Below are 14194 nucleotides of genomic sequence, written 5' to 3' on the forward strand. Positions count from 1 at the left end.
ATTTCTTCGCGGGAGAGAAATATTCTGAATTCAGTATCTTCGCCCAACTTGTAGTGCTATCTCCCCCGGCTTTGCTGTAAAGGAGGGTCAACACGTTTTATACTCCGGCGTAGCTTGAATGGACGACGTTGTCGGATTTTGCACTAATGAACTAGCCCCCCCACACACTCGGACTGTACTAGTTTCAAAAACGTAGGTGCCCATAGATACGCCTATAGCCAAGTGTCTCCAGATCATCTCCGTGTCTTGGTGGCAGTCAGTAGATACCTAGTAGCTGACTAGTTTAACGTGCAGACAGGTGGACGTAAGGGTCCCGGGGTTGATATTACTAGGCCAACAATAAGACCACTTCATCAACTCAATACATTATCACCGAATCGGCTGTTTCCTAGCTAGCTGGGCACTTGACGTGGCTGGAAATAAAGGTAAGGAATGTGCATTTTAGAGTATGGAGAAAAACAGCCTAACGAAGCTCCAAACATCCATGGGTTGACAAAACCACTATATGCACTAACGTTAGCTAATATTATAATATGTTGATAAAACGGTAGTTTGCTATCCCCATCGTGGCTCTAGTTTAGCTAGCTAGCTACAATAGCAGAGCTAGCAGAGGCTCAGGCTTTACAGTAGGACATTAGCTACAAACTTGTGCTGCTAGCGAGGAAGTTCTGGCTGTATCATCAAGCTGGTTAGCTCTCATTTATTCCATATATAGACCTAAAACTACCTAGCTAAAGTTTGGTAACTGTAATTATTCTGTAGCCTAATTATTTTCATGCATTCTCAACATGTCCCTTTCTGAAAACACAGCTAAGTTAGATTACATTGATACCCAGAAATATTGCCATTGGTATTGTTTGATAGCTGCACTGCACAACTATGCATGCTACTGTTCTGGTTAACATGAGCTATCATCAAGGTTTGTTTGATCTGTGTTAAGGTTGTGTGTTTGTAGGCCCCTTGGAGATAGTTGTGTAGACTAGTCAATAATTCATTGGGACTGTCTTGGGAGGAAAATTTAGATTTAAAGATGCTTTTGAAAACAGAAATTAAACAGATGGGCTGACATTCGGACTAGCATGTTCTCCAGTGAGCAGGAGTTGACCAGGAAACCTGTTCAGCTTGCTTACCTCTACTAAATAGCCAAAAGCTTGTTTGTTGTAGCTTAAGTCAAAGGTCACTGTACCTGAGGAAATATCTAGAACATTATTATATTTCTCAGCTATGTAGAATGACACGTGTAAGGTGTGGTTTAATCTGCAGTGATCAGTGTTAACAGACAAGTCTCAACACAATCCCAGTGTTTATACCTGTAGGGGAAATGGTTCCAACAACAAACTTCAGTGGCTACAGTTACACTCCTATTACAATCTCTGCATGAGTGGCATAGTTGGGATATTCTTGTTTACGTTCATTGTAATGTTTTTGAGTTGATAGAAATGAGAAGACAAAGTTCTTCTCTTTACTTGGGGTCAGTAGGGTTTGTTGGTCCAGCCAGGTGTTTACCTGTCCAGTCATGCTTATTTAAGGCAACATTTTCCAAAACAGGTTCTCGCAAGTTGATTCAAGGCCTGTTATCCTTCAGGCTGCTCCGTTAACTGTAGAAATTTAAGTTGGAAAATGGTAAACTGGTTCCAGTGCTCCTCTTCTCTATCACCAGAGCAGCAGGTCATACTACGATGCTGGGAATGTTTTTAATAAAGTCTCTAGATCTAGGCCTAGGCTACATCAATGGAGCACCACTGCACCATGCTCTTTGCATTCAGTCTGGTTAAGACCTTTGATCCCTTTGAGTGTTTTTGCACTGATCACTTGTGCAATTTCTTGTTTAGTTTTGCCTGTTTCTGTTGATGATCATTTTGGACATCTAGTCTACACAGTCTGTGGTTGGGATCCTGTATTGTTCCATTTTGCCTGAATGCTCTCTTTACATCAATATTCAACCTAGTTTGGCTTTGTCACTTGAATTAAATTCAATTGGCTTTATTGGCATGAAAGAGGCTACTTTTTATAAATATTACCAAGGCAACAGTTAGGCTACACATCTTGAAACAGGACAAAAAGGGAAAAATAACAATTTAGGCAATATAATTATTGATGGTAATTAATATAAGATATTGGACAGACAAAAATATTGCACCATAGTGGTATGTGATCACTTGGTATCTCACCGGTAGTGATACTGGGCTATTTGGGGGATGGGGGGGGGGGGATGTCTCGCCATCTCCTACTAATATTTTAGAATGTAAATTTCACTCTCATCTTCAGTTTGGAAATTAAGTTAGGAATGAGTTAATTTTCTTTTGGTAAAGTGTGACATTTACGTTGGAGTATAAAGGAGGACATGCATCTTTGTCTCAACTTCCCCTGACCATGCAGTGACCACCGTAGCCTACACGCCCCCTCTCTATCTGTCCGTCTCCTGCTATAAAATAGCTTACAGACAACTATTTCATACGTTTAATCGTTCAGTCATGTGACCTGTCCTGAGGTCTTGTCCTGACCCCATGTTGGTAATCTGGGTACGAGTTCTTCGTCTTTATTGTTTGTCAAGAAGATTTGCTGGCCTGTCGCACGATCTGTCCCACACTGTCCACTGCCAGCACCATCTTTGGATATTTGGATAGGCTATATATAGGGGTTTGAATTGTAGGCTGGGGTGGTGATGTAGCAGAAGGCAAATTGGGCACTGCATGCTATCCTTTATTTAAGCAATTCTTGTTTTAAAATTGAAGTCTGTTTTGATTCTCCTCATACTTTTTAATGATTGTCTTATTTTGAGCTTCACTAACAACAGCTTCCCAGACAGATCCCCCCCAAGTCTCAGTATTGGGATGTTCTCTTCCCTTTGACTGTCTGTAATTGATCTCTTGCTCGCGCTGTGTTCAACCACATGCACTGTTTGTTCAGATGTGAAATGTTTTCCCTTTTTCCCTTCTTCTTTCATGGACATTACTGTAGTACATGGCCTAGGCTAATCGGTATCTCGTTTCCTGAGAACAGACGTCATAGATAGAGCAAAAGCTTTTGAGTGTACCTGTACCACCGCTTTTGTACCTGTACCAAGCTTTTGCCCTCTGCCAGAAGGAATAGAAAACACTTCCCTGTCTGTCCCTATGAAAAACGTCTTTGAAACTGAGTGAGTAAGTTGATGGGCTGGGTTGCTTCTTGTAATAATGATTGCTTTATTGACTGTGGTTGCAATCCATACCTAAACATATCATATCTTTTATGCTGACTCCTTTAAAGGGAGGTCTTTTATCTAATCAGAACACTGAGCTACTGTACAGCTACTGACTGTACGTCTTGTAGGTTATAGGTCATCTCTTAATGATAAGACTGACTTTTATAGTCAGTGCACAATCAGAGCTGCCATGGACGGTAGAGGTTGTATTGTTCTAAGTGTAGGCTCACAGTCTGTGTGCTACTCCCTAAACTCACCTTGTTCTTTCCTCTTCTGTCTCCCCCTCCCCTCCTCGCGCACACGCACACACACACACACACACACACACTTGTGTTCTTGGGACAGATGATACTGCAAGTGGGGAGTATGCGGTGTGCGCCGGGGCTGCTGGCTGTCCGGAGAGTGTGCTGTCTGTCCCGCTCCTCCCACTCCCGCCCACAGCCTGTGTACAAGCCCATCAAGAAGGTTATGGTGGCCAACAGAGGTACAGTCCTTCAGATCTCCTACCTGCAGTTTTAGATACAGAGCTCCAATGTTTTACCTCTGCAAAATGACACTGAGCAAAATCATTATTTTGTGTTCCGTGATCCTATAACCTTTTCTTCCATGCTTTTCATTAGAGGTTGACCGATTAGTAGAAAAATACGATAGTCGATTAATTGGCCGATGGCAACAAAAAAAAAGGAAAAAAATTACCACTGTCAAAGAAATTAAAATACCTTAATAAATAAATCTGGATCATTCAACTCAACATAGGCTAAAATTAAAGAGTAACAAAAACTCAGAGGGATCAGGCCTACTGTACTTGTCATGTTTCTTGCCTCAGGCGTTTAAGCCTGTACTACTGTACCTGCACACACCTGCCTTCTGTCACCTGTTAGGCCTAAATGTCCAACACGGCATAACATATTTCCTTCACTATTTATTTCCTCTATGAATGGTTGTGTTTCACTGAGGAGAATCTCTAACAATCTTCCTCACACCCAAGAGTAGAAGGCTATATCCAGGACATTTTGTTAAACTTCTCCCTTTTCTTTATTTTTGTCTTCATTCAAGTTCAAATGAAGTACTCCTTCTCGTCAGTTGCTGGGTGGCTGTGGTCCCGATCCTTTATTCATTCAATATAGCTAATAGCTTCTTTAAAAAAAAAAAAGAAGAAAAAAGTATGTGGCAGAACATCTTTAAGTGTGATTTGTTGGATTAGGCCTACATCGTTTGAATATGGTCTATTTAAAATGGGCAGAGGTTGCGCAGCCATCGGCCACTATCGGAGCCCACTTCAGCCGATAATAGTTTTACAAACGTCCTATCAGCTCCGATTAATCGGTCAACCTCTGCTTCCCATGATGTACGCTGTTTCCCCCATGGATCAGTCTCTGCGGAGCTCAGTGTTGTCTCCCTCCTCCTCCTCAGGTGAGATCGCCATCCGCGTGTTCCGGGCCTGCACTGAGCTGGGCATCCGGACGGTGGCCGTCTACTCTGAACAGGACACGGGACAGATGCACAGGCAGAAGGCGGACGAGGCCTACCTCATAGGGAAGGGTCTGCCGCCCGTGGCTGCTTACCTGGACATTCCTGACATCATCCGAGTGGCTAAGGTCAGAGAAGAGAGCAGGTGTCATTTTCAGCATATTTGTTGTTATTTTAGTTTTTTCCTGTAAGTGTTGACATTGCTTTTCTAATCCTGTTTAACTCTTAGGAGAATGACGTTGACGCCATCCATCCTGGGTACGGCTTCTTGTCTGAGAGATCGGACTTCGCCCAAGCGTGTGTCGACGCGGGAGTTCGCTTCATTGGCCCCACCCCAGAGGTGGTGCGCAAAATGGGGGACAAAGTGGAGGCCAGAGCCATCGCCATCCGTGCTGGTGAGCAGGATTCTCCCTCAAATGACCTAACTGTACATTCTTTATCTGCACAGCTCAGTCCTCATCTTAAATGATAACCTTGAGCACCACGGGCAGTTGAATACAATTTGGGAACCAATTTGGAATTTAGGATACAGTGCAAATACAGGTAGCCACTGGCCGTGTACTTTTCTATACTTACTGTTTGAACATTCACCCAGGAGTGCCAGTGGTACCTGGAACGAATGCACCCATCGCGAGCCTTCACGAGGCCAATGAGTTCGCCAAAACTTACGGCTTCCCCATCATCTTCAAGGCCGCCTTTGGCGGCGGGGGCAGAGGAATGAGAGTGGTCAAAGAATATGAGGTGAGGAGAAATGCTGTCATGTGAGTAGAGGGCATTACTTTGTCAGTGTATTACTTTGAATAAAATAAATAGTCTGCGCGCGCTGTAGCTCCGGTTTGCTTATTTATTCTAGAGTGACATTTCGAGCTGGTCGCTCTTCTTCAGGTGAGACATGTCTGAAGAAGAGAGGGGCGAGCTCGAAACATCACTCTAGAATAAATAAGCACATGGGAGCTACAGTGTGCAGACTCTCTTTTGCTCATGTCCTGCACCTGCCTTGAAGGTCTGTGGATGTGTGAGACTTTTTCTTAATTAGTGTTTTGCTTTGCCATGGCCGAAGCATTGATCCAGCATTTGTTGATGTTTCCAGGAGCTTGAGGAGAACTACCAGCGGGCCTACTCTGAGGCCCTGACAGCATTTGGAAATGGTGCCCTGTTTGTGGAGAAGTACATAGAGAAACCCAGACACATTGAGGTGCAAATCTTGGGTGAGTTTGTTTTGTTCAAAAACAAAAAAAGTTTTTAGATACAGACAGGAGGTTTTTTTCATCGGCAAAAGCACAGTTTCTCCAGTTTGCACGTACAGGGGTCAAATTAATATACCCCGCTCAATTTCATCGGACTATAGTGTTTGAATCAAAACAAGATGAAAAAACATGTTTTACTCCAGCAATGTACTGTACCTTCGAGGGGAATGCATTGGTCTAATGGCTTGTCTGTGTCTTTATCCTGCTGCCCCTGCTCTGTCCTCACCTTCCCTTCTCTGGCCTTGCTCCTCCAGGGGATAAGTTTGGTAATGTTATCCACCTGTATGAGAGGGACTGCTCCATTCAGAGGAGGCACCAGAAAGTAGTGGAGATCGCCCCGGCGACACAACTGGACCCCCATCTTCGAGACAGACTCACGGCCGACTCTGTCAACCTAGCCAGACAGGTATTACTGAATGACAGGCATGAGGCATTTCCCACCAGAAAGCCCCCTTTACTTTTCCCTTGGGGGAAAATCCCCTAGAACTCTCTATTCCCTAGAACTCTTCATGTATATCGTGTTCAGACAGCGGGGTAGAAGCTCCCTCCTCCCACGCACAGAGGAGACAAGGGACTTGCCTGCTTTATAGACTGCTATATCAAAGCAGTTGCCAAAGAGAAAATAACTCTCGGAGGGTTATTCTCGGGATTCTGTCAATGTTAAAAAATATTTTTTCTAGCAGATATCTTGGTTACAACAAGATTGAATTAGGAAAGCAGTTTTGTGTTTACAATATGGTATTTATGTAGTTTAGTTTGAAATTTGTGCGATGCTCTGCAGTAAACACAAGTGCTTTGGTTGTCATCACAGACTTATAAACCTCATCTGTCAATGTGATTTTTTTTTTTCCATCAGATGTCTTAGAACAATATTGAACAAGGAAAGCAGTTTCGTGTGTGGGATTTCTTCTGTCAAGTTCAATTTGGAAAATCAACTTGATCGCTAAACACGGTAGCTTTTTTGCGCAATGAATTTAAACATGGCACCACTGAAATAAAACGACATCCCTTCTCAGCCAATCAGAAATGTGAGTGTTGCCGCCCCACCCACAAAATTATTTTCCCCCAGCAAGAGTACTACTTCGTGAGCAGGGTCTTTTTGGGGGGTCGAAAGTCCTACAGGAACCCGCCCATAGACCCCGGCCCCCTTTGTGTGAACACGGCGAGTTACCTACAAAGGTCCGTAGTTCGCGGGGAAAAGTATGGCGGTGTGAAAGCGCTAAGTGTAACTACAGCTCGAGAACTCGAATGGGCCTGCTGTGAAAAGACCCAGTGTTTAGTGCCCCTCAGAATAAACACCATTAGGACAATTATTGTTGCAGTTGTAAAACATTCTGTGTTTGTTTGACAGATTGTTTGACACTATTGTGGCAAACAAACTTCTCCCCTTCCGTTCAATTCTTAATTTTCATAGTCTGTGGCCTTGAGACTCTTTGTTCTTGTGTTTGTTTGAACAGAAAAAAGGCAGGAAAGGCAGGGCCATCACAGATTAATGTGCTTCAAGTAACTTTTCATCTCTGAACCTCCTGTCTCAGTCTCATGCTACTGTGCACTAAGATGCTATGAACGAGCCCACAAGAGGGGTGTAAAGAGAAGGGAATGTTACAAATGTAAGAAAGGCATTTTGATAATTGTGGGAAATGGCTGATTTAGAGGAAGTAAATCGGGAGGAAGACTGGATCAAAGCAAGACTGGAGCTGTAATTAAAGTTGCAGTGCTGGTGAATTTCAAGAACAGGAACAGGAACACTAGATGGCAGTCTTCTTCAACTGCCCAGGCAGGGCAGGCTACTAGCAGGCAGACCTTTCAGACTGACACTCCCACACCCAGTAATGATAGCGGTGCCATGTTAATAAGCAGCTGCGGTCTTTCTTGATTGCAATCAAGTTGGCATTCTGTTTGTTTCTTGGAAATTATATATATATATATTTATAAATTGGTAGTGGCAGCTGTGGCTCAGGAGGTATAGTGTGTTGTCCAAAGACCGAAGGGTCGGCGGTTCGAATCCCGCCATAGAGGCCATTGTAAAGCGCTTTGGACAAAAGTGCTATAAGTGCAGTCCATTTACCATAGTGTCTATAGTATCATTATAGAACCCGCACTCTGCTTCAAATAATCCTTTTATTCTTTGTTTCAAGTCGACCCAGCACCAAGTAAGATATGCACATGATTACCTAAAAAAGTGTCTATAGCATCTCCATCCATTTTGATAAGCTGGCTAAAGTGAGTATAGCTGGGGTGGGGGGGCTGTTATGTGCGCACTAGCTCTCTTGTGTTTAGTGATTTGCGTATGGGTGGAAATGTTATTGTGTGTTTGGAGAGAAGAGAGAGGAATTGGAAGATGTCCATCATGGAGAACCCACTGAACCAATCTGCAGTACAGAGCCATTTATCTATCCACTGTCACTCTCAGACACACCACTGTGACCCCACTCCATCTGCCATGTCAATAGTTGAACAGACTGAAAAATATGAGGACATTAGCATTCAACTGTGTGCGTGCGTGCAAGAGATAGAGGATGGAGAGAGAAAGAAAATGGTGTGAGGGAGGTAGAGAATTGAGTATTCTCTATCTGTTCAGTCATATGGCAGATGGAAGTGCAGGTGAGCTAAGTTGACCTGACTGAACGTTTTGAATCAGATAGGGGCCTATTGGCCTATTAGAAACCCCTGCTGTGTCTATAGTTTCCACAATACTAACATGTTTATACCCAAATACCATGCCCGTGTTGAGTGCTGGAACTAGTATACTTTCAGAGATGATTTTATAACATCCATGCTGAGCTCAAGGGAGAAAAGTCTTCAATGTCTCAGTGATTGGATTGAAGGGGTCAGGGAAGCTAAAAGAGGGGTTAATTAGAAAAAAGATCATCAGAAAATAAAATAAGAATTCAAATGGACAAATAGACCAACCATATCGTAGCTGTTACAATAATTTCTGACAGTGGTAACCATGGGGACGAGCAGTTCTGCCCAGAGACTTTGAAAGGCAGGTAGGGTTCACAGCCTTGATGTCTCCTACTGCTTCTCTTGTTCTTCCCACATGTGCTCTATCCACTTTGAAAACAGATTATTTTTCTTACTTGTGCTTCAGAATTACATACTTAACATACTGTTATATGCCTTAAAGTCTTAAAGGTATAATATGTAATATGTGGATTAAAATATCCATAGGGCTTGCGAAGGCTGCAGAGTAAAAGTATTGCTTTTCCATAAAAAATATATTTTGTCTGAAATTATTACATTATGACATTTTGACGGCCCGACAATGACACTCTGTTGATATCATACCAGCCAATAGTATTACAGCGTTGGTACTGCGCGCTGGGTTGCCAGGTACTATTCTAGCTTCACCACTGTGAGATTAGCAGTAGCCAGCTAACATTATACTTTCATGAATTGGCAGCATTATAGATGTTGGTTAATGTGTGTGCTATAAAACGGCAGCTTTTCCGTCCATTCCGCTCACTCTTTTCAGCTAAACGTTTGGTAAAAGTTTTGTCGTCCTGCTTCTCCGCCTGAGCCCCGGCGAACCGTGCGATACGAATCTCAAAAGCTCAGTGACCGAAGAAGGAGCAAAAGTCGTATAGATATCGGGTCAGCCTTTGCTCGTTGGACGGAGTTTATGGAGTTTCATGGGATAAATTCGCATGGTGACATGGCTACTTTTCTACTAGACCGGTAAGCTAGCTAACTACTGTAGGTATCGTTATCTTTCTTGGAATCTGCATAGCCAGACCTAACGTTATCTCCACACTACAGCATCTAACATAACTTATTACATGGCACTCTGAAATACTTGATTGTGATTACTGATTAGTGTAACGTTAAGTTCCTCTTGGAGTGAATATCTTATCACAGTATGACTGAAACAGTGCTTTCTCTGGCATTTTGGCAACCAATACATTGTGTTGTTGCAGTTCTCATCTTTAGACACTTAATGGGGGAAATAATGCACATATTACATATTATACCTTTAAGGCCATTTCGTCGTACAACACTTTTGAAAGTGTCGACAGACAAATGACGTCACTTTCAACACTTTTTTGTCGGACAGGGGTGTCTTGCACCTACCAAACTTTCTAATGTCACAGACGCCGTCACTTTCATCGCACAGCTGTGATTAAATAGCTAGATAGAAGGCATGTTTGTTTAAAGATATCTGGAAAGTGTTACATTGAACCAGCATGTTTATCCTTTAGAAACACGCAATTCATATTTTGGTCCATGATTCAATAAAGTTTTTCTTTATTTTTATTCACACAGTGCCTCTGCTTCTGTTCAGACTGCCAACCTACACCATGGACTGTTGTTTTTTATTCCTAATATATTTGTATTACTTTTTTGTATTAATGTTTATTTGTGTTTATTCCAATGTTTTATATAGTTTTTACAAGGAAATAAAGACTTACTGCCCAGATAAATACAGTAGCTTTAAACACTGGTGGCGGCCTAAGACTTTTGCACAGTACTGTACGTATTTGGGTTTTGAACACAGTGTATTTTGTTTTTCTGTGATTTCCTCCCCTTAGGTTCATGTTCTCTTCACCCATGTGCTGTTCCAACTGTGCCCCCTCCCTTTCTAATCAAACGTCTATTCACAAGGCCGCCTGCACTGATGTACCATATGACTCACTAGACTGTGGTTGTCCTGAACACCTGCTCCCCTGGGCTTTGCTTATTCCTAGTACTACATCACAGTTTACCGTAAAGGTGTCTGCACACTTCCCCAACCAACGCCAACAAACGGCAATGCTTGATGTGGTGTGCTATGTTTATTGATGTTGGTGTTGTTGGATGGATTTTGCAGCAGAATTTTCAATTTCTAACATTCTAACAATAACTGCCAACTTCGGAATGTTTGGTCTCGGGAGTTGGTTGGCATTTGGTTGGAGCAGTGTGCAGGCAAGTAGATATATGGATTAAATCAGTATGAAAAGAAAATTGCTTTATTTTGAGGAGAATATATAGCCAAGCAGGCCAGGCAAGGTTTCTAGATGTCTTGACAAATCACCTGGACTTAAAGGTGCATCTCAGAAAACTAGAATATTGTGGAAAGTTCATTTTTTTCCGTAATTAAATTCAAAAAGTGAAACTTTCATAATAGATTCATTACACATGAAGTGAAATATTTCAAGGCTGATTGCCTCCATGCCACGCTCCACATTGATGCAGTAATTTGTGCAAAAAGAGCCCCGACCAAGTATTGAGTATATAAATGAACATGCTGAGCATACTGTACAATCATAAAGAATAAAACAAAAAAGGCTTGAAATATTTCACTTTGTGTAATAGATCTAGAATAAATTGTATTAAATTATGGAAAATAATGAACTTTTTCACAATATTATTTTTTGGGGGGATGCACCTGTAATCAACCAGTTGTAGCAATTTCCTTCAAGTCCTTTTTGGTGGAACAGTGCGTGCTCCTAACTTGATTCCAATATACTACTATGCTGTGCGGTCTGTGTAGTGTGGAGTGAGCCATGTACTCGTATGTCTGTTCTTCCCTGATCCACAGTCCACACTGATCCACACGGGTTTGAGAATGGATGAGAACACCTGTCTGCTTGGCAGAGATGGGTTTTGGAGCCACAGATGAATTTCAGTGATAGATTGGACAGGATTTCAGTACATTTTTGTTGGCTCTGTGTGCAGTCCCTGCAGTTCTGTGGAGGAGGAAATGGTGTTGGTTCCTTGATTGAGCTCTACTAGCTTTGCAATTTCTACAAATAACACTGGCATTGATGGCTATGATCAAAGTTAAGAGCTAGCACACTCTTTTCTTTGCACTGTAGGTGTTTACTGTCGTTCATTGTTGCTGAATTTCTATTTGTAGATGTTTCGGTTATTTCGGATAACAGCAATAATTTGGTTGATAAAGAATAGTACAGTACACTTAAAATTTGGTCAATATGGAGCATGCATTTCAGCCATGCAACATTTAAAACTTAATTGGGAGAGAAGATGAGGATATTTAAGAACACCCAAAACACACTGAAATTCAGTCAGGTTCGGTAACAAAAATGTGGGCTTTGTCATTAGAAATTAATATTTTCTTTTGTAATTGTATCAGATAGGTACATAAACCATGATATCATTTATCATCAGGTTTTTCTTCCAGATGAGATGAGAGCGTTATTTGTGAACGAGGGATTTGTTTTTCTCTGTGTATAGGTGAACTATGAGAACGCAGGTACGGTGGAGTTCCTGGTGGATAAGCATGGAAAGCACTACTTCATCGAGGTCAACTCACGCCTACAAGTGGAGCACACGGTTACCGAGCAAATCACTGAGTGAGTGACAGCTGTTACCTGCCATTACCTTGAGACCTCGCTGTCGACCTGTACGGCCGTCTTACCTGTCTGTGTTTGATGACATCACCTGTGATCCAAAATGCTTGGGAAGGTAACATGTCGTTTGTAGTTTCCTTGCTAGAAAACGTAATTTCCATATTTCTGTTTTCAGTGTTTGTGTTTCCTTTTAGATGGTTGTATGATACAGTATGGGAGACTGAACTCTTAGTAGCCTCTTAACTAACTGGACTCTTAGTAGCCTGGCTGGGGGAATAGAGCAATGGACAGACGGCTGGAATGCAAACTGACCTATAGAGACAATGGACCGAATCTATACCGTTGTATAATATGGTATAATCAGATACTGCTGTAGGACTTGGTATAATCAGATACTGCTGTAGGACTTGGTATAATGAGATACTGCTGTAGGACTTGGTATAATGAGATACTGCTGTAGGACTTGGTATAATCAGATACTGCTGTAGGACTTGGTATAATCAGATACTGCTGTAGGACTTGGTGTAATCAGATACTGCTGTAGGACTTGGTATAATCAGATACTGCTGTAGGACTTGGTATAATCAGATACTGCTGTAGGACTTGGTATAATCAGATACTGATGTAGGACTTGGTATAATCAGATACTGCTGTAGGACTTGGTATAATCAGATACTGCTGTAGGACTAATTTGGTATAATGAGATACTGCTGTAGGACTTGGTATAATCAGAGACTGCTATAGGACTTGGTATAATCAGATACTGCTGTAGGACTTGGTATAATCAGATACTGCTGTAGGACTTGGTATAATCAGATACTGGTGTAGGACTTGGTATAATCAGATACTGATGTAGGACTTGGTATAATCAGATACTGCTGTAGGACTTGGTATAATCAGATACTGCTGTAGGACTTGGTATAATCAGATACTGATGTAGGACTTGGTATAATCAGATACTGATGTAGGACTTGGTATAATCAGATACTGATGTAGGACTTGGTGTAATCAGATACTGGTGTAGGACTTGGTATAATCAGATACTGATGTAGGACTTGGTATAATCAGATACTGGTGTAGGACTTGGTATAATCAGATACTGATGTAGGACTTGGTGTAATCAGATACTGGTGTAGGACTTGGTATAATCAGATACTGATGTAGGACTTGGTGTAATCAGATACTGCTGTAGGACTTGGTATAATCAGATACTGCTGTAGGACTTGGTATAATCAGATACTGATGTAGGACTTGGTATAATCAGATACTGCTGGAGAGGGGAACCACCCATCCAACTGAATAAACCTCACATTCCTTCTTCCATCTGCACAAGTAGATGCTCATATTAAGAAAAAAAAGAGAGAAACCTAACATATCAATCTCTGTGTGTACGGTATGCACACATATCCACACAAGTAATAATCACTTAAAATGACTCCTGCGATTCCCTTTTCCACCGGAATGTGAATGAATTACTGTGTGCTGGGAGTGCCCAGTCCATACAGTTCATTGTTTGCATTTCAAGATCTCTGGTAGTAATTGATCTGTGAGGATAAGTAATGTCGGATCAGCTGTGCAGGTGTGTATCATTACATGGGCCCTCCCAGATGCAACAGAAGTAATTTATTCATTCTTATCATTGATTGCCCTTCTATTGTAATATAATTTTAATTACAGGACCTCGAGGGTCTTTTATTAGCCACACGGCAAGTGATACATAAATATATATGTGAAGGAGCGGCTACACACAACACACGCACGCACACACGCACATCTGTGGTTGCAGGTGGAATTTATCTTCTGCGAATCTCCCATCCAAGCTGTCCTCCTCCAGGGGCAGCCATGAGCAGTGGGCAGCCTCATCAGTCCTCATCAGCGGCGCCCGGGGAATGGTTTGGGCATGTGTGCACACAGGTTGTAAGTTGTAACTCCTAGCACAGACTTCTCTCTTCGGGCATGTCTGCTCATGTGGAAGGAAATGTAGCTTCATTCATTATAAA

At 42.1% G+C, this 14194-nt stretch overlaps 1 protein-coding gene across 1 annotated transcript in view; it reads left to right on the forward strand.

Moving 5' to 3' along the window:
• The first annotated feature begins 226 nt into the window (after positions 1-226).
• The window catches only part of pcxa (pyruvate carboxylase a), a 79438-nt gene continuing 65470 nt past the window's right edge, over positions 227-14194 (forward strand). The window contains exons 1-8 of the mRNA XM_084450034.1: positions 227-425; positions 3530-3668; positions 4598-4782; positions 4884-5049; positions 5250-5395; positions 5745-5862; positions 6156-6307; positions 12079-12197. Of these exons, the coding sequence (XP_084306160.1) occupies positions 3530-3668; positions 4598-4782; positions 4884-5049; positions 5250-5395; positions 5745-5862; positions 6156-6307; positions 12079-12197 (1025 nt within the window). The 5' untranslated portion in view covers positions 227-425. The remainder of the gene's footprint in view (positions 426-3529; positions 3669-4597; positions 4783-4883; positions 5050-5249; positions 5396-5744; positions 5863-6155; positions 6308-12078; positions 12198-14194) is intronic.

The sequence above is a fragment of the Borostomias antarcticus genome (assembly GCF_949987555.1).
Source record: "Borostomias antarcticus genome assembly, chromosome: 15".
NCBI lineage: Eukaryota > Metazoa > Chordata > Actinopteri > Stomiiformes > Stomiidae > Borostomias > Borostomias antarcticus.